Here is an 18,879-nt window from a genome sequence, read left to right as displayed (position 1 = left end):
ATCTAACTACGCTAACTAAACAATAAACAAATAAGTTAGTTAGCGTTAGCTTGCTACATTAACCTAGCTAACGCAAAAAAAGTGCAGCGCTTAATCCACCGTTAGTTAGCTTAGCTATCTGACCTAACCTAGCGTATCTAACCTTAGCTAGTTACAGTTTAGGCTAAACAAAAGCGCCAACCAAGATTACTGGTTAAATCTTAGCTATGAATCTGTGTCTGAACAATATTTTATTACTTGTGTTGTTAATTAAAGATGTAACGTTAAACTGAAATGCAGCAGCTTTAACTTAGTTAACTAACTAACTAACTAAATTAACTAAGTTACCTTAGTTAGGTTAGCTGTTAGCTAACTTATCCTAGCTAATTTATTTAGCTAAACATTAGTTTAGCTAAACATTAGTTAGCTAAATTAGTTAGTCTCTTTGATTTTCATCATTTTTTCTCCTGCGGCCACGTTCAGTGGATCTTAAAATTCAGAATAATATGTGCAGCTGTAGTCACATGAACATCAAGCTGCCTGAAGATGGTCTCATAATGTTTACCTTTAACATGCTTGTCTAAGTTTTTCTCTCTAATCTCCTGAGACGACTCTTTCCTTCGCTTCCTCTGGTCCATATTAAGTGTGGTACACACCATGTCACCAAACAGCACATTGATTAAGTTACCTGTAGCCTTATATATAGGACCACTGACTGATTACAAGATTGTAGACACCTGTGACGCTAATAAGTGGACACATCTTGACTTTACATGTCTATTTGGTTACATTATTTTCAGGGGTGCCATCATTTTTGTCTAGGCCTGTTTAATGAGTTTACTTTTTCATAGAGTTTTTATTTATTACTTTTGTCAGATTCAAATTATTTTTGTGACCATTGTGGGTTTTTAGAATAAAGTTTTTAGAATAATTATATTTCCTTGATGACATACCCTTAATGTATGCTAATATTGAGTAGTCATATAATACCACTAATGTACTGTAAATCTCATTCCCCAAAATGGACAGAAAATGACAAACTATTTAAGACCAAACATATAAAACACTTTATTTACAATGATATTTAAAAATGTCTTATGTCACAAAGCCTTTATATCCTAATACAAATATTAGGATGTAAATACATTGTGTTTGTGAAATTCTATGTTTTTGAGAATATTTTTTATGAGCAGTTACATCCAACAAACCTTCCAGACTCAAATTTCAAGTTTGTCTATGGTATTTTCAAACATGCAGAATTTGAGTTTATTCCTAAAATTGAAATTTCATGGAGTAGAGAGTGGACAGGCAGCTTCCCAAGTGTCCTTAAGAAGTATCTGAATCCCTTTAAAGTTTTCAGAACTTATTTTATTCAGATAAAAATGGGTTTGTATCACCTAAACTTGTTGCCCTTATATGATCCAGCCCTGTTAAGGGGGATTAAAGTGTAAATAACAGATAATATAATATTATAATAAGATAATATTTCATTGTATTCTACTTTATTGTATTCTTCTCTGAGGCAGATGACAAAAACACTCTGTGGGACGGGGTTAAATGTATGAAAAGGAATTTAGCAAGGGGTTAGATTATGTATTTCTGAGTATGTTCAAAGTTTTAAATGTGGTCAAACCTGTGATTTGACAAAGTTTATCTCTCCACTCTCATCATCACACATTATCACCTCCTGTCTTTTGTGTAAATTCTTTTCTTGCTCCTCATGTTGCTCAGGACAGCCATCCTCTTCATCTATCTCCTGTTCCGTTTGTCTCTTATGTTCCCGCAGTGCACATGGCAGGCAGTTGGCGAGGAACAGAAGGGAGGAGAGACAGAGGAGAGAAAGAACAGCTCCAACTCCTACCTCAAACTCTCGACTGGAGGTTTTCCCTTGCGTACTTTCCTTCTCTACACCAGGAGAAAAATATACTGCACTTTCCTCGTGGTTGGGTGTCAATACTGCTCTCTCCAAGTCATTCCTGGAGATCATACCATTCCCAACACTGTCCTCATAGTCCTGAGTGGAGTTCAGTGTTTTTTGCTCCTCCTCAGAATTACCATACACTTCCTTACCTGACTCTACAAGCATGTCAGACACATCGATCATCTCAAAGTCATCAACATCGGCACCTAGAGGCCAGATATCGGCATCCAAGTTCACTCTTATCCATCCAGAGCCTTTAGCCAGTCTCTGAGTCCCACCTCCCTCTTTGACCTCATCCATCTCAATGCGGTTAGACTGGAGCTCACACGTTGAAACCAGAAGCTCTGCTTTCACTAGAGGTCCCCCACCATCTCCTTGTGCTAGGACGCGTTGTGATGGAGCAGGCGTTACAACAACCACAGATTCAGCCAGCGAGGACAGACGCAGAGAGAACGGGATGCCGCTGAATGCAGAAACCATTATGGCCGTGTCATCAGCAAACTGTAGCCAAACACTAAGAGATGCTTCCTAAAAGAAAAAGAAAAGAGTAGAAGAGTGGATGAATAACTGGTAATTAAATGGCATACATAATACCACATAACGACACAATGTCATAAGCTTGTAAAATGACTCACACGTGATTATAGAGACATACTTTCAGGTCTGCTCACCTGCCCATGGTTATAGAGTGTGTTGTGTGACGTCACTGTTGCTGTGATAACAGAAGGGTGAGAGGGATTTGGATTAATTGTCAGACCAAGCCCACCAACTAACTGCACAGAGAGGTCACCAGGGGTCACCGGTTCAGATGTCACAAAGACATCAACACTGCCGAGCACACCATCCCACTGACTTGATATCACCTTAGAAAGAAGAATAAAAAAAAAAGTTAAGAAAAATAAGACAAGAACATTTAGGGTGTTTTCACACCAGCAACATTTAGTCTGGTTAAAACAAACTTTTCATTGTTGTGCTTCAGTTTAGTAGGTGTAAAAACAGTAATTGTTCTCTAAAACAATTGCACTAAGATCTATACATACCTGTCAAGTCTCCCGTTTTGGCCGGGAAACTACCGTATTTTACTCCTCTTTCCCGCCGTCCTCCCGTATTAGTATTTTCCCGTAAATTTCCCGTATTATACTACATAAAAAAATATATAGGCCACAGGCGACAATGCACATACCGCTGTGTGTCTCTTAACCAATCGTGGTGCCGGTTCAAGGAGAAAGTCCCGCCTTTCAGGAGAAAAAGCCAATCAGCTAGCTGGTTTTGCGGAGCGCAGTTTAGTGTGCGGGAAGCCCCGCCCCTCCCCTCGCTGTGAGTTCAGGCAGCTAGTCGGAGCAGCTGTCGTTAAAACTAATCTGGATATACGGAATTTTTTCTAAAAGAAAGGTAACTAACCATGTAAACTGTGATGAGATTGTTTCTGATAGCTGGTTAAAAAGACTCTTCTCTGAATCTAAACATAAATTAAACCCAATTTAATAAAATACAGCTTGTGACTCAGTTAGCTTAACTTTAGAATTAGCTAGATAGATATTCAGGGTTTGAGAAAAATCTACATATATATATAATGCCCTGCCCTGATGTGCCTGATCAGCCAATAACTATCATTTCCAAACTCTATTAGTTCAGGGCTAGTTTTAGGGTTTGTTAGAATTTGTTTAAATCTCAAGTATTGTGGTAATGTATTTTAATGTAATGTAATGTATTATTTAGAAGGGGTAGAAGAGATGGTTGAGCTGGAGAGAGAGAAAATGTGGAGAGGGCTGAAACTGAACTGATCAGGAGTGGACTGAACGATAGAAAGAAGTATTAATGAAAGATTATTAATTGTGTAGGCCCCTTAGGACTATTATTTACTTATGGAATATATCTGATCCATGTCCTTTTTGTAAATTTGTGCACCCTTCAATTTCAATTTGAAATCTATTAAATATATATATATATATATATATATATATATATATATATATATATATATATATATATATATATATATATATTATTTTTTTTCCCCTCGTTTGGGCTGTTGGGGCGGCGGAAAAAATCCCTTATTTTTAAGTCCAAAACTTGACAGGTATGTCTATAATAGGAGATCGTCTTGGTCTGGTCCTAAATTAACACCGGGATGGTTTGTTTGTGGTAAGAATGCAATCCTTACTTAACTGTTCAGGTGCAGTTTAATCTGATTTATTATTCTAAGAACTAGAATAATTACATTACATTACATTACATTTGGCAGACGCTTTTGTCCAAAGAGACTTACAATAGTGAAGTACAAAAGTAATAGAAGTTAAAGGTAAAAACATCTTTAGATAGGGCCTAAAGGAGGTCAAAGGGAAGTAATGGGATAGAGGAGTGAAAGAGAAGAAGAAGGAAATGAGGTTAGAAGTAGTTAGTGTATTAGATTTTTTTGCAATGTACATAAAACTAATAGTATTTATTATTATATAATTTTTTGATGATTTTCAAATACTCACATGTAGTGAAGTTAAGCCAGGCTCCAATCCGATTAGATTGTTTTGCTTATCAAGAGCTGCGACACGTGGGTTGTCTATCCTCAGCCAATTACGAACCAAGTTTGTTACGTCTACAAACCAATCAGGTGATCCAAGCATGTAGGTTGGCTGACCCCCTGGACCCACTGGTCGAGCACTAAATTGTGCAAGGATCTGAATGGTGGAGCGCTGATAGACTGGACTGCATCTGAAAAAGACAAGGTGGAAGAGAGGAAAACAGTCACAAAGAGAAGGAAAAATAAAGATAGTGAAAGATGAATTTTAAAATACAAATGTGCATTAAATACAGTAACAACTGTACCTATCATTTAAATAAATGATGTAATTGGAAATAGCACAAAAACTCACTTGAAAAGATACTAAATACTGTATAAATACTGAATTTTACTTATAAAATGAATTGCCTGATTAAAAAAATGTTGTTAGTAGTAGTAATAGCAGTATGTCACAGCTGGGAAAGACACCATATTGGGCTGATGACATTACTGTTAAACATTCAGATATCAGCTATCATGGTTAGAACTTTTCCAAGTCAGCATTGCTAGGAATACTAGTTAATACCAAGGCATTATACATTATTTTGTGCATATAAACACCATTGAAACATGTCCACAGTCAGAAGTGTGTACGACTGATTTAATGATGCACAAACAAATAAAAGCTCTCACAACTTTTAAATAAAACATCTGACCTGTAGGATTATTCCAATAAAAACTTCCTACTTGGAACTGAGAAATTACAACATACTAGTTAAGATGGAAGACAGCATGAGTCTAATGATGTGTTAACAGTTCTCTGAGGGTAGGTGTTGTGAGGGAAAATGAACGGCAAGTATTTATTTATATTCCTAGCACCCAAATGGCTCATAACCTTATTTTTAACAATTTTCATTGTTTTTGAAGGTCTTGGAGCAGAGCATACCCGCTCTCTGTATGGTAGCTCCAGCCTCTGATGGGACTCAGGACAGAGTCAGAGAGAGAGATCCGGAGAGGAACCACAGGAGCCCACACAGCCATGCATAAGGAGCCCTTGAGAGTACCCAGAGAAAACTCCACCTCCACACAGGTACTGCCCATCCCAGACTCACTCCCATCTACAAACAGGGCGGAACAGTCACTCGACACCTGCCATAAACAAGAATTAGAAAGAACAGATGTGTTTTATGCATGTGTAGAAACATGTAAAGACAGAAGAAGGTGCAGTTTCAGATTTAAGACTTATTGCAGTTTAATTTTTATTCCGCTTTACCCTTTAAAATGGTCAATTCTTGACAAGTGTAATTAAAGTTGAAGCACTGCTCTGCCACTAGGTGGTGCTGGAGTAAACTCATTTTAAACACAGACTTACGTACCTAATCCTTTTAGACCTGAATTATATCCAGTAATGGAAAGAAATGGAAAGAAGACTCTTATATTATACTATAAAACATATACAGTAAAAAATCTGTTGCATTGTGAGCTAAATAAAATATTTGGTGCCTTAATGCTCTTTTAAAGAGGAATGGAGATTGGGGGCATAGGCTGAATATTTAAACATTAAGCAATCATACCCAAACATGCAAAAGGCCATTGTTAAAATGCTTATCATCATGTATTTTCAAATCTTAATGTTAGTACAGAAACAAAGCCGCTCTTTTTCTTTGCATGTCACTGACTTGTGCTGTTGTGCTGGGCATATAATTCAATTTTCTTTTCATTTTCATTTTCTTAGAACTTTAAGAAGGGTTTAAAGTTGTTAATCCAAAGTTGTGGGTGATTGGTGCGTAGCTTGTACTGAAGATCAGGGACCTCTATTTGCTGTGGGGTGGTTTGCACTATGGGCCAAATACCAAAATTCTAATCAGAATAATCAGACTAATGATACTAATGAGAATTCAGAAATGTACAGTTAAGCTCCATTATTTTCTCTCATGTAATAAACTCTGAGGTTCCACTCATTGTAAATGTCTAATTACCTTAACAATGTCTTCATTAGTTGATCGACACATTACTGCTGCAGTAATATCTGATACTTTCCCATCATGCCCCACACCCAGTACAATGACAGGGAGGGAAACTGGTTGGCTCGTCAAGATGGCCGTATTGATTATCGTGTTGCTCTGTGAATCGAAAAAAAAAAAAAAACAGTGAGATACTTCTTTCATAAGCAACATTAGTGTAAATTTACCAAAACAAAGTGTAAAAATATAATTTTACCAACCAATTAAAAAACAATTCTGGAACTACTGTGTTTAAAAAGTTTTCAGTGCAACAAAAGTGCAAACTAAAATATGCAACATTCATATTGCTCTCGAGTTGCTGCTGGTGCAGTAGTGCTACTGTTTCAGTTGTGGCCTGATTTCAGTTTCAGCTAAATACTCATTGGCCCGTTTGCACCAGCATGCAGCTGGAGTGACTCACCTCCGTGATGGGGGCGATGCCCACTATCTCTCTGTCTGTAAAAGACAGGAAACTCATCACTGCCCCAGGTGGTGACCCCAAGCTAGTGTGTAAGGAGTACTCCACCCACCAGCTAACTGCAACAGTCATGGCGACTCCAAAGCTTCTGCGTAAACCTTCCACTGAGAGACAGGCCACCTGCCTCAGAGCCACAGTGCTGAAGGACAAGAGATAAAATAATCAAGGAATGAACAAATGCTTCAGGTTGACCAGACAAAAAGAAAAAAATTAACACATATGTGTAAATTGAACATAATTATTTACATCTATTTGCAACAAGGGTATTGTATACTGGCAGTCGAATTTTTCAAATGTTGTTTTTGTAATGCTGACAGCACTTGTAGAAAAAAGCCAAAAGTCATGGCACATCAGCAGTATGTAAGTAGCTCATGAACTGTTATCTCAAGTGAAGGGCTTGGGAATGTGCACATCTGTTTTTATGTTTTTTGAGGTGTTTTCTTGTGAGTAAGGCTGAACACTGGCCAGCATGCTCAGGGCAAGGAGACATGAATTATCAGAGTTTGAGTGAGACCTGATAGTGGGTGCCACAAGGATGAGACATTTGGCTAGACACACTGGCTAGATTTGCCCAAGCAAATCGACCGTTCTGTCAGAAACCACATCTGTATTGAATCATACTCAAGGCCCTACATGCACATCTCACAGTTCAGTTCAGCAGTCTTTAGCTTCATGGGGCAAAATCCATGGGACACAATTCTCACAGTTCTTGTCCCATAACTTCTGGCATTTCAGTAATTAACCATGCCAATTATTTTCCTTAAATGGTTCTTTGAATGGATAAAGTGACCTTTATATTAGAGGCCCAGTTCCAAATAACTTTGACTAAAACTTTCTCAAGCTACTAGTGTAATTCCTGTCTGACAGGACTGACACTGTTATTAAGGTTAGGGGAGACAATATGATGTATTAGGTATGAATGATACAGTTTACATCTAAACAGTTTTTAAATGCTATTTAGAATTCCTTGCAAAAAATGGATGCCCTGTCCAGGGGGCTTGCAGCCAATGATTCCAGATAATCCCTGGACTCACTTTGACCCTGAATCAGATAATAAGATGAATACATGGATTTAAAAATCCTTTCTTAAGCCTTGTCCAGATGGGATTAGTTTCTCAAGGGGTCCTGGGGTAATTTTCTCTTTTATGCGGGGTCTCTTTATGCTGTGATTTTATTCCCATCCGGAATGACCATGTATGTGTTTTTTTTTCCAGACGTCCTCTGAGAAAATTTTAGGCTGAATTACCTATTGTTTTTCGCTGAACTCCGTGGTCCTTTTAGTCCCATCCAGACGCAAATCTCTGAGTTTCGTCACCTTGCGTTTAATAAAATAACTATTTGTCCACTGCCATTCACCGTAATTACACTTTGGGTGCACGTTTCCACAGAGATCCACGTAAACACGTAAAAGCGAGTGGAAATGGAGGAGCTACTGAACATCATACTGAATGTCATGTGAGAAAGCCAAAAAACTCACTGGTCCTCCTGATTTTTCAATTGCGTTTCAGATGCAAGAGTTTTATTACTAAGTAAAAGTGTGAAATATTTTTCACAGACCCCCCCTGAGAAACGAATCCCGTCCGGATAGGGCTTTAGTGATATTTTAATCACACTGTTTTGAACTTACCCTTGTGTGTCCTGAGCAGCTCCATTTCTACGAGAGATTATAGAAATGGTTTCATGCTTAGAACCTGATGTCCTTTCCACTTTGACAGTCCACAGGTCAAAGGTTATGGAAGGTTGAGCTTGCAGTGAGAGTAATCCTTTCTTTACTTTAAATCTGAATAAAAATACAAAACTGTGTTATACAGCTGACTCATACAGATTATTTTATACAAGTTATGATTGAAATTGTTTGACAACAGAGTCTATCATACCTCACAATGACAGATTCACTGCTAAAGTTGGACCTTAGATTTATCGATATTCCAACCGGTCGTCCAGCTCGCACAGGTCCCTTATAATAGCGAATCAGCACATCTGAATTCAGCCACAGCTCCTCCTCTTCAAAGTTGTCTAGGCAGGAAATGCCCTGTTTTGTCTTGTTACCTTTGGCTGCTTTGTCCTCAAGAGTCACAGGACTGATGTAGAACAGTTTTCTCTGCGACTGCTGCACTTTATCCTCCACACATCTAGGGGGCGTTAACTTAAGGTTGGTCACAGTGCCGAATGATGAGTAGTAGAGCTGTATCGTTTGAGTGAGGACCCCAGGTTTGGCCCTGAGGGCTGCTGAGAAGTTCTGCTGTCGCCGGCTGTGGTTATGAGCTCGTACTCTGTGTGGGTGCCGTTGTCTGAAGGTTTGGCTACTCCGGTGTTGGTGAATTGTCTGGTCAGGCTCAAACCAGTCCTTGGGAAAGGTCATTGTGACCACACACAGTCCTAGAGGGGGCTTTGAGATAAGTACAGAGGTAAGGGATTAGACAAAAGCAAAATATAATGGGGGAAAAGAGTAAAGACAGAAACACAGACTGCAATTCATATTGGCTGGATTGAGTTGTAGTGGTGTGTCTAGCAGTCAACAGTTTCTCAAACTAAACTACCCAGTAGCCTCTGAGAGCATTTTCATAGGGCAAAAGTGTGCGGAGTGACCTGGTAAGTGTGACTCCATGTTCTCGTGCTCATTAGACCTTTCACTGCGCTTTTTAGGCAGGATTCACATCCTGATTGGTCTCTTTTTTGCTTCATAGACCTATCAGTGTTTTCACTGGGTGGAATTTACACTTATCTACATGTATGGTGAAGCTTATTTGTACTTGCCCCTAGCAACATATGGTTATTGGGAAGCAAGGTAGTTAAATTATATAATTAATACATATAAATGTGCGACAGTGTAACTTCCTGTAATTATTTTTTGCAGGGTGAGTTGTCTGACCATCTATTGTAAAGGATACCTTGTATCTGCAAGGTCATTGTAGGTAAAACAGCTTAATTCAATTAGCAAATACAGGTGCAAATCAATTCATACCACTGTAACATCTATATACTTATATCCTGCTTTCCTATATAATAATATTTCAAGCAAAGACACACACATAAAACATTTTTTTGAGATGTTCTAAAGATCTAGATCCTGAACATTTGTCAGTACCTGAGTGATGCATGAGGCTTTCTGCTCCTCTGTCTGTTTGAAGGCATGAAGAGTCACACATGTTCCTCTGTTAGCATCACCCCTCATGTGGAACAGCACTCTGACCTTTAGCCTCTCTCCTCGATCAGCCTCATGCTCACACACAACCGTTTTGGAGAGGAGATACGCAACAAGAGGAGCTGTCAGAGGAGCGATGGGTTCAGAAACAAGCTTGAGGAGGAGAGAAGACAAAAAATAAACACGTTACAAATAGGCTTTCAAAGTATCAATCAAATTGTGAGGATCATTTAACAAGAGATCTCTATAAATAGATAACCACAGTTTCCCATTTAAATTAGCCTTAAAATAGTTGTTGTTATCAAAGTATGTGAAATATTGACAGTACCATCAAAAACACATATAATTCCAATGTCGTGAATAATATAATATCGTAAATGATATTATATCCTGAAATATTGTGCCATATCACCCACCCCTAATTATCACATCAGCGTAGTACTTTTTTACTGTTTTAGCAAAAGGAAGATTCACACTGTTCTAATTTCCCATGATATATCTTCTAGAGACAGATTATATCTGTCCAGTATCATTTATTTTACTGTAATCCTGGATATATAGAGATATTTGGGGTGCATTTTAATATCATGACATTCTGGAAAAAATCTGGAAAATTCTTGTATTTTTTAATATCTCAGTTAGGGATGTGCAATATGTATGCAATAATAAAATAAAAAAAAATATTTTGTTGCATTAGTGAATTCTTGAAATATATATTTTTTAAATTTAGTGTTAGCATATCGCCAAGAGTATTGTTATCACAAAATACCATGAAATATTGTGATATTATTTTAGGGCCATATTGCCCACCCCTAGTGCTATATAGTAACAGTATTTATTTATTCTGAAATGATGTATACATTTGAGTGGATTATTTTATATGAGTAAAGTGTTGATATACCTGAGTGACAGAGTAGGGCCCGAACGCTGCGCGAAGGCCTGGCTTGGAGGCAGCTGCTAGCGGAGGCATTAGCAGGAGGGACTGTGTGAAGGAGAATGGGCTGGAGTTGGTGAAGAGGAGGCCCAGGTCAGCCTGAGATAAAGGGAAAGAATGCCATGGCGGGGAGACTGTGATTTGGGCTGGAAGGGAGAGAGAAGCTGGAGGCTGGGCCTGGGCTTGAGTTTAAGGAAATGGATGGAATGGAAGAACAGAGAGATTACATTGTGTGTCAGTCTTAAATTTACTTAAAATGTTTTAAAATAATTTTGATTAGTCTGGAGGACTCACAAAATGTATTATTTTATGCTGGTATTATTTTATGTGACAGAAAATACCATGGTGCCATGAAAGCACCAAGTTTGCAAAAATTAATTGTGCAGAAACTATATTAAGAAACCCAGGCATGGTCTAGAGCAGGGGTTGGCAATTAAGTTTGGCAGTGTAATGGGATGGAGTGCTACAGACTAGTAGCTCTCCAGCCCAGAGGGTTGTTAAACCCAATTGCAGAACAGTTGATCTCAAAGTAGTTAAACCCGAAGAAAAATTAAAAAAATATATATGTATAAACACACCGCTCCTCATGAGGGATCGAACCTGTGTCGCCAGGGTCACGCTCCAATACACTACCGCTGCCCCGGCTAGTGAATTGGGACACGGCTAGAAAAAAACGCCCTTATAAGGAGAGCCCAAGAACGGGCGGAAAAACGAGAACGGGTGGAAACTAAATTCATGCCGAGCGCGACAGAGAGATAGGGGATTTATTTATTTATTTATTTATTTTTATTATCGTTCATTATAGTTCAACCTCACGAGCCAGATCTTTCATCTATTGCCGACCCCTGGTCTGGAGAAAAAACAGGATGCAAATGTTGGTGATAATTTCATGGGATTAAAATGGTTCAGACTTACAGAGCATCACTGACCAGCAGAGGATTATCAGCTTCATAGTGACGAGACCATTCACACCCATTACTTCATCCCTAAAACACAACATCGAAAAAAGCTCATCATCACTCTACAACCTGTGCTGCACTCTGAAATAAGAAGGTACCACACAGACCCCAAGAATAATTATTTTAATGGTAAACTAGTTTTGTATTCAGAAATAAGACATTTAAGTGTGATGAACCTAAAGTTCCAGGAAACTCATAAATGTGACTGCAGGTTTTTGTGTGATCAGGTGTTTGAGGACTGACCACTTAATTAAACAAGTGGAATCAGGTGTGCCTGCTGGTTATTTGGAATGAAGAGCTGCAGCCACATGGTCCTTTGTGGGTACAGTTAACAGCCAGGCTGTACACTCTCTGAAGTTACTTGTAAGATTTCTCAACACTCAATCAGGGCTAGCATTATCTCCCCTTTAACCCCTATCTGCATATAAATATTTTTTATAATGCATGTGTTGTCTGTGCATGTGTATATATACAGCTCTGGAAAAAAATAAAAGACAGTCTTTCAGTTTTTGAAGCAGTTTCTCTGATTTTGCTATGTTTAGGTATATATTTGAGTAAAATTAACATTGTTGTTTTATTCTATAAACTACAGACAACATTTCTCCCAAATTCTAAATAAAAATATTGTCATTTAGAGCAAAATGAGAAATGGCTGAAATAACAAACAAGGTGCAGAGCCTTCAGACCTCAAATAATGCAAAGAAAACATATATTCATATTATAAAATTTTAAGAGTTCAAAAATCAATATTTGGTGGAATAAGCCTGTTTTTTAATCACAGTTTTTTATGCATCTTCGCATGTTCTCCTCCACCCGTCTTACACACTGCTTTTGGATAACTTTATGTCACTCCTGGTGCAAGAAATCAAGCAGTTCAGCTTGGTTTGATGGCTTGTGATCACCCATCTTCCTCTTGATTATATTCTAGAGGTTTTCAATTTGGTAAAATCAAAGATTTCCAGAGCTGTATATATATCCCCCTCAATTGCACATTATTTACATTAGACACCTGGTTACATACATTACATAAATCTTTTTTTCTCTTAATTCTGCCTTTAGCACTTGCATTTATGCACCTTGTTTGTGTCGTAACTCACTATCGTTGTGTTCATTTGCACACCAATTTTGCACTTATTTATATGTATGCTACTTCTGGTTACTCTTGTTAAGATTAGACATTTTGCATTTTATAGGCTTGTACTTGTACTTTCTCAATGGCAAAAACATGGAACCAAATTTGAACTAGACTTGCGAGAACTGTGTCGAGTCTTCTGACAAATATTTAAAGCCTGCAGATTATATGTAAGGCATGTCTTATGTATTCTTACCTCCTTTTTCTGGTCTTTTTTCGTGGACTGCTCCGTTGTCAGGCATCTCTTCTCATTTTAAAGAATTTTCTCTGTGACATTTTTCTCATCTGGCACAAATCCATCCTCAGACAATGATTTTGAGCTTAAAAGCTAAGAGTTTTAACCACTACTCCTAAGATTTCTAGATTTGGTGTAGGTAGAGAGTTTGTAAATGATTTAGGAATTGGTCTTCAGCCCTCATTTACACAAGTTGAAACAAAAATATCCTTTCTTTTCTCTTGATCTGTAGCTCAGATTGTAGCTTGGATGGCTGCCTTGTATCCATCTTCTCTCACTCCTTCTCTCTCTCCCTCTGTCTCTTCCACTCTCTCTCCCTTTCCCTCTCTCTCTCTCTCTCTCTCTCTCTCTTTTGCTGTTGTGCCAGATTCACACAATACGGATTTATTCATTTAAAATGGTAAATAATCCTCTCTCTCTCTCTTTCTCTCTCTCTCTCTCTCTCTCTCTCTCTCTCTCTCTCTCTCTCTCTCCAATTTGCCATCATCCTCCCCATCTCTTTTGATCTCCTTGTTGTTTTTGTTCCAATCTAACCAAAAAAATAAAAAAGGTGACTCTCCAGATGTGATTCCCCTACCTTTTACTATGGTTCTTTCAAAAAATTGGTTGACACAAGATTGCATGTATTATCAGAAATTAAGCTGTTAATACATAAATTGATGTTTAGTATTGTAGTTTTGATGTTTAGTGAGTATTATTGAGTAACAGTATGGGGAAATAGTTCACAAGGGAATGCAGACAGATGCCTGTTCTTTTTTTTAATTGTCTTTTCCCCTCAATTCAAATCATTTTTGAATGCCCTTTTCTCCCCAGTTTCCTGTTTTTTGTTTATCACTTGGATCTAGTTTGGAAGGCCTATACCCCCCCTCCCGTCACTAGCAATGCTCCCAACACTAGGAGGATGAAGACTAGTACATGCCTCCTTTAAAACATCACATATGAAGCCAGACTTTGCCTCTTTTTAAAACTGCTGCTGATGTAGCATCACTAGGCATCCAACTAGACAAAGAAAAGTGCAGTGACCCAGCTCTGATACATTAGCTTACAGATGCCTATTTGCTGACCAACATTACACTAGGAGTGATGAGAGGAGAGAGCACCGTCCACCCAGAAGGAGCAGGGCCAATTGTGCTCTCTCAGACTCTGGCTGCTGATGGCAAGTAGTAGATTAAAACCGGCAATCCCCTGGTGACAGTGCCAGCATCTTAGTCCGCTGGACCACTTGAAGACATTTTCATTGACATTGACATTTCAATTTTTAAATTTGAATCTTGCAAAAAAAGTTATATAATGAACGGACCAATAGAAATGCTCCAGAAATGCTTTGATTTATAGATAAAGTTACGTTTTTCTTTTTATAGGTCTTTAAGAGACAGTGATGGTTTTTTAATTTGTGCTCTCCAGATTAACACACTAAACTAAATTACATTGATCTGAAGTTGGTCTAAAATCTGCATAAGAGATAAAGAAGATACAAGATGAGTAAAGAAGCAAATGAAAGACAAGATAAGTCTGTGTGTCTGAGGAGCAGTGTTGGGAGTAACGGCGTTAAAATAAACGGCGTTACTAACGCCGTTACTTTTTTCAGTAACGAGTAATCTAACTAATTACTCTGACTGTAACTATAACGCCGTTACCATTTTCGACACTCCGTTACTGCACGTTACTTTAGCAGCTGAATGAACTTTTTTTAACTTTGCGCATACAGACAAAGAGCCCTATCATACACCCCGCACAAGGCGTGTAGCGTGGCGCTTTGCCACCTGTCAACAGTCTATTTTTAGGCCTTGCACGCGTCCTTAAAATAGGGTTGGACTTTGGAATATATTAACAACGATGGGCGTGGTGGTCTGGAAATGATGTGTGTTGAGGTAAATTTCTGGAGTGTTTTTATCTTGGCGGCGGAAAAAAGCTTAGCGCGATTGCTCACACTGCGCTCCAAAATACTCCATACCATCACATCTTTACCACATAAAAATAAACCACACCCAGAGCCTTCAGCAATCAACTATGAAAAAATATATATACTTAAAAATCTGCACTGTAACTATAAATTATTATTAGTTATATTTATTTCTGTCAGTTATAAGGATTTATATTTATGTTTAGTACACAGACTAAATAACTAGGCATTCTGCTGTTTAAAAATTTCAACAGATGCTATTCTCACTCAAATGCTGGAGTTTTGAAATGGAAAATTAAAAGAGAAAATAACTTTGACTGAACATAAATTTATTTTAGTTAACTTTGCTATTATTTAACTGAATTTCACTTTTATATCTGAAAAACAAAGCACATTGTCAATCTGGCGCGTGGTGCTGCCCGTCAATTATATAAAACTTAAAACATTTGAAATACACAGAAATATAACGCTATATGTTAGCATTCGTTTCTTATCACCAGGGCAAATTTATTAAAATATTAAATATATTAATTCATGAATTAAAATCTCGTCCAGCGCTCTGAAATGTCAGGCACGCAAAGTGGTGCTTGGCGCAGCGGCGCGGCATTGCGCGCAGAATAACCTCTGTCTTCTAAAAAAAGTTTTTATAAATAAGATCTGACAAGTATACTAAAATTAATGTTATTAAACTTACTAAAGCCAACAAATGTACTTTAATAATGTTAATTAATAAAGAGAAATCAGGCAAAATGCGCTGCGCCTCTCTCTCTCTCTCTCTCTCTCTCTCTCTCTCTCTCTCTCTCTCTCTCTTTTGCAGCGCGGAGCTGAATTCAGCGCGAGGCTATAAATAATTTACAACTCAGCTCAGTTAAATAAAAATAAGTAAGGACCTGTAAGTTAATCAAATATTGTCAAATATAAAGGATAGGTTGAGGTTTTGGTGAGCTGTTTTCATGATTTGAAACTGAAACTAACCGAAACTTTTATTATTCTGCGCAAAAAGCCTGTGATTGTTTTAAATGAGTTTTTTAATGGATTTAAATGAGTTTTTTTTAACGGATTGTTGTTTTTGTCCATTCTTTTGTTTTGTTTATATATACATTTATTTCTTTGAGTGTGGTTTGGTTTGTTTAATTTTTATCCCCAGACGTGTATTTGTTTTTTCCGGTTTTTTTTCAGTATTACATGTCTTAGTAATTTTCTTTGGTCCTGTGGAGTTTTTCGTTTCTTATTTTTTTTTATTCGTTAGACTATATTTTTGTCAACATTTTGGGTTTATTTTTGTTTGTTATTTTTCTAATAATAATAGTAATTACATCATTTATTTTCTTTATTTATTCTTTATTTATTTATTTTTACAGGGCGAAGTAACGCAATAGTTACTTTTACTGGTAACTAGTTACTTTTATAGTGGAATAACTCCGTTAGTAACTCAGTTACTTTTTTGGAGAAGTAACTAGTAACTATAACTAATTACTTTTTCAAAGTAACGTGCCCAACACTGCTGAGGAGGGAGGGGTGTAGAAAGGGAGGGATGTGGAAGTCGGAATATTCCATTAAATCTGAGTTTATCTGACGTTCTCTGACACAGTTCAGCACACTGATAGTTGTAATAGCAGAAGGAGCTTAGAGACAATGCAGCACAAAGAGCTTAGCCTAAACCTATAGCATTAAATTGCACAAAGCATCCCGCCACTAATATTACAATCAGCCACCCGCCCACTATCACCCACACACACACACACACACACACTTCTAATACAGATGTCTCAGCCTTATTTCTTTCCCTACATGTACCCTTATGTGCTTTACACACTCATACTTCCTCATTTTGGCACCATAAAAATCACAGGAAACAATGTAGAACAATGTAGTATATTGGTAAAGTGTCAGAATTGCATACTCTGCATACTCAGAATCTGTTTTTTTTGAGTGTGGTTACCATGTAAGAGTGGCAATCACAGGGCATCTCAGAGTATTTTTTACAATATATTGCCCACGATAACGTCAAGATCAAAATACTGTGATAACTCGACATACCGCAAGACGATTTTCTGCAATACTTCACAGCATCTGTTTTACTGAAGAGGATAAAAAACTTTAATTCTATAAAAAATTATATTTGACACCAAATATTAATAATGTAGCACAAACAAATTTTTTTAATAATATATACCGCAATATCAATTGTCCCACGCCTATTACAATAGACAGTATTATCTCACTATGCAATGCAACACGAAAAAGTGGAGCTATTCACATCTGGAAAAATATTCGAAAACAAAATTGAAGGTTGTATATCCTGAAGGTGACTTAGAGAATAACAAGTGAGTGCAAAGCTGCAACACAGCAAATTTTGTCTATTTTTAAGATTCTCCATTATAAAATATTCTGGGGTTAACACTGTTTACTACAAACCCATATGTTTTTCTTCCTAGTTTTGATGTCAATATTAATGTACTGTGTAGTTAATAATAAAAATAAATTAAAAACGCTGAATGAGAAGTGGTAAACTTTTTACTGGTATTATCGGAATTTACACCTCATTCTTTGTTTGTCCTTCTGAGAAACCTTCTGCTACAAATACTGTATTTCTTATTTAAGCTTTAATTTTTGTTTTAGTTTCTGTTATTATCAGAATCATATAATTCAACCTCAACCTGTTATTATAAAAACAGAATAATAAAATAATTTGTCCTCATTATAAAGTACCTTGAACTATATTATAGTGTATGTAAGATAACGAAAAATAAGTTAGTTTTAGATATATTATTATTATTATTACCAGTGTAGAGAGATACTAAGGCATGAGTATACTGTATGTGGGGATGTGTGCATGTTTTGTACAGATGTGAGAGTGTGATTTCTGTGAATCGAGTGTGCGGCTGGCAGGGCCGGATGATGGAAGGATGGAGGAATTTGCTCTCTCTCTCGCTGTGCTAATCTGTACAAGTAATCTGTTGTCAGCTGTCATTGTTCCCTGCTTGAACCTCATTCAAACTACAGAGTTAATCCCTATCTCTGACCTGAGGATGAGAATGACACTGCACTTACCAAACCACCCCCAACCTCTGTCTGTCTGTCACATACACACACACAAAAACAAACACAGCTCTGGAAAAAAATAAGAGACCTCTTAAAAATGATAAGTTTCTTTAATTTTACCAAACTGAAAACTTCTAGAATATAATCAAGAGGACGATGGATGATCACAAGCCATCAAACCAAACTAAACTGCTTGAATTTTTGTACCAGGAGTGGCATAAAGTTATCCAGAAGCAGTGTGTAAGACTGGTGGAGGAGAACATGCCAAGATGCTTGAAAATTGTGATTAAAAAACAGATTTATTCCACCAAATATTGATTTCGGAACTCTTAAAGCTTTATGCTCTAAATGACAATGTATTTTTTTTTTTATTTTGGAGAACTGTTGTCTGTAGTTTATAAAATTAAAACAACGATGTTCATTTTACTCAAACATGTACCTATAAATAGCAAAATCAGAGAAACTTATTCAGAAATTGAAGTGGTCTTTTATTTTTTTTTCAGAGCTATATATATTATATAGCTATCAGAGCTATATATATTATAACTCTATAGTATATAACTGTTATATACTGTTATATACTATATATATATATATATATATATATATATATATATAGTATATAACAGTATATAACAGTATCTCTCG

The 18,879-nt window shown here is 37.1% G+C and overlaps 1 protein-coding gene across 2 annotated transcripts; it reads right to left on the bottom strand.

Annotated features, from left to right (window-relative positions):
- Window positions 1-1,017: 1,017 nt before the first annotated feature.
- tmem132a (transmembrane protein 132A) lies at window positions 1,018-13,625 on the bottom strand. 2 transcript variants are annotated; one of them, XM_015604671.3, is made up of 12 exons: window positions 13,245-13,625; window positions 11,873-11,943; window positions 10,925-11,139; window positions 9,967-10,176; window positions 8,756-9,267; window positions 8,506-8,658; window positions 6,822-7,017; window positions 6,377-6,520; window positions 5,344-5,546; window positions 4,384-4,609; window positions 2,572-2,763; window positions 1,018-2,428 (listed from the first exon to the last, which is right to left on the bottom strand). In XM_015604671.3, exons 2-12 carry the CDS (start codon window positions 11,931-11,933, stop codon window positions 1,607-1,609), a joined length of 2,934 nt encoding a protein of 977 aa, XP_015460157.3. In that variant the 5' UTR covers window positions 11,934-11,943; window positions 13,245-13,625; the 3' UTR covers window positions 1,018-1,606. The 2 variants fall into 2 exon arrangements, with proteins under 2 accessions (XP_015460157.3, XP_049336953.1); XM_049480996.1 differs by lacking the exon at window positions 13,245-13,625 and having other exon boundaries at window positions 10,925-11,134; window positions 11,873-11,944.
- Between the last annotated feature and the right edge of the window lie 5,254 nt (window positions 13,626-18,879).

Source organism: Astyanax mexicanus, chromosome 7 (assembly GCF_023375975.1).
Source record: "Astyanax mexicanus isolate ESR-SI-001 chromosome 7, AstMex3_surface, whole genome shotgun sequence".
NCBI classification, from domain to species: Eukaryota; Metazoa; Chordata; class Actinopteri; order Characiformes; family Acestrorhamphidae; genus Astyanax; species Astyanax mexicanus.
This window is presented reverse-complemented; position numbering and strand designations above follow the sequence as displayed.

Coding starts and splice junctions, on each gene's coding strand:
- tmem132a (XM_015604671.3), bottom strand. CDS start 11,933: ATGGGTGTGAATGGTCTCGTCACTATGAAGCTGATAATCCTCTGCTGG. Junction 6,521..6,821: donor GCATCGCCCCCATCACGGAG/GTGAGTCACTCC, acceptor TTCGATTCACAG/AGCAACACGATAATCAATAC. Junction 2,764..4,383: donor CTGGCTTAACTTCACTACAT/GTGAGTATTTGA, acceptor CTTCTTTCTAAG/GTGATATCAAGTCAGTGGGA.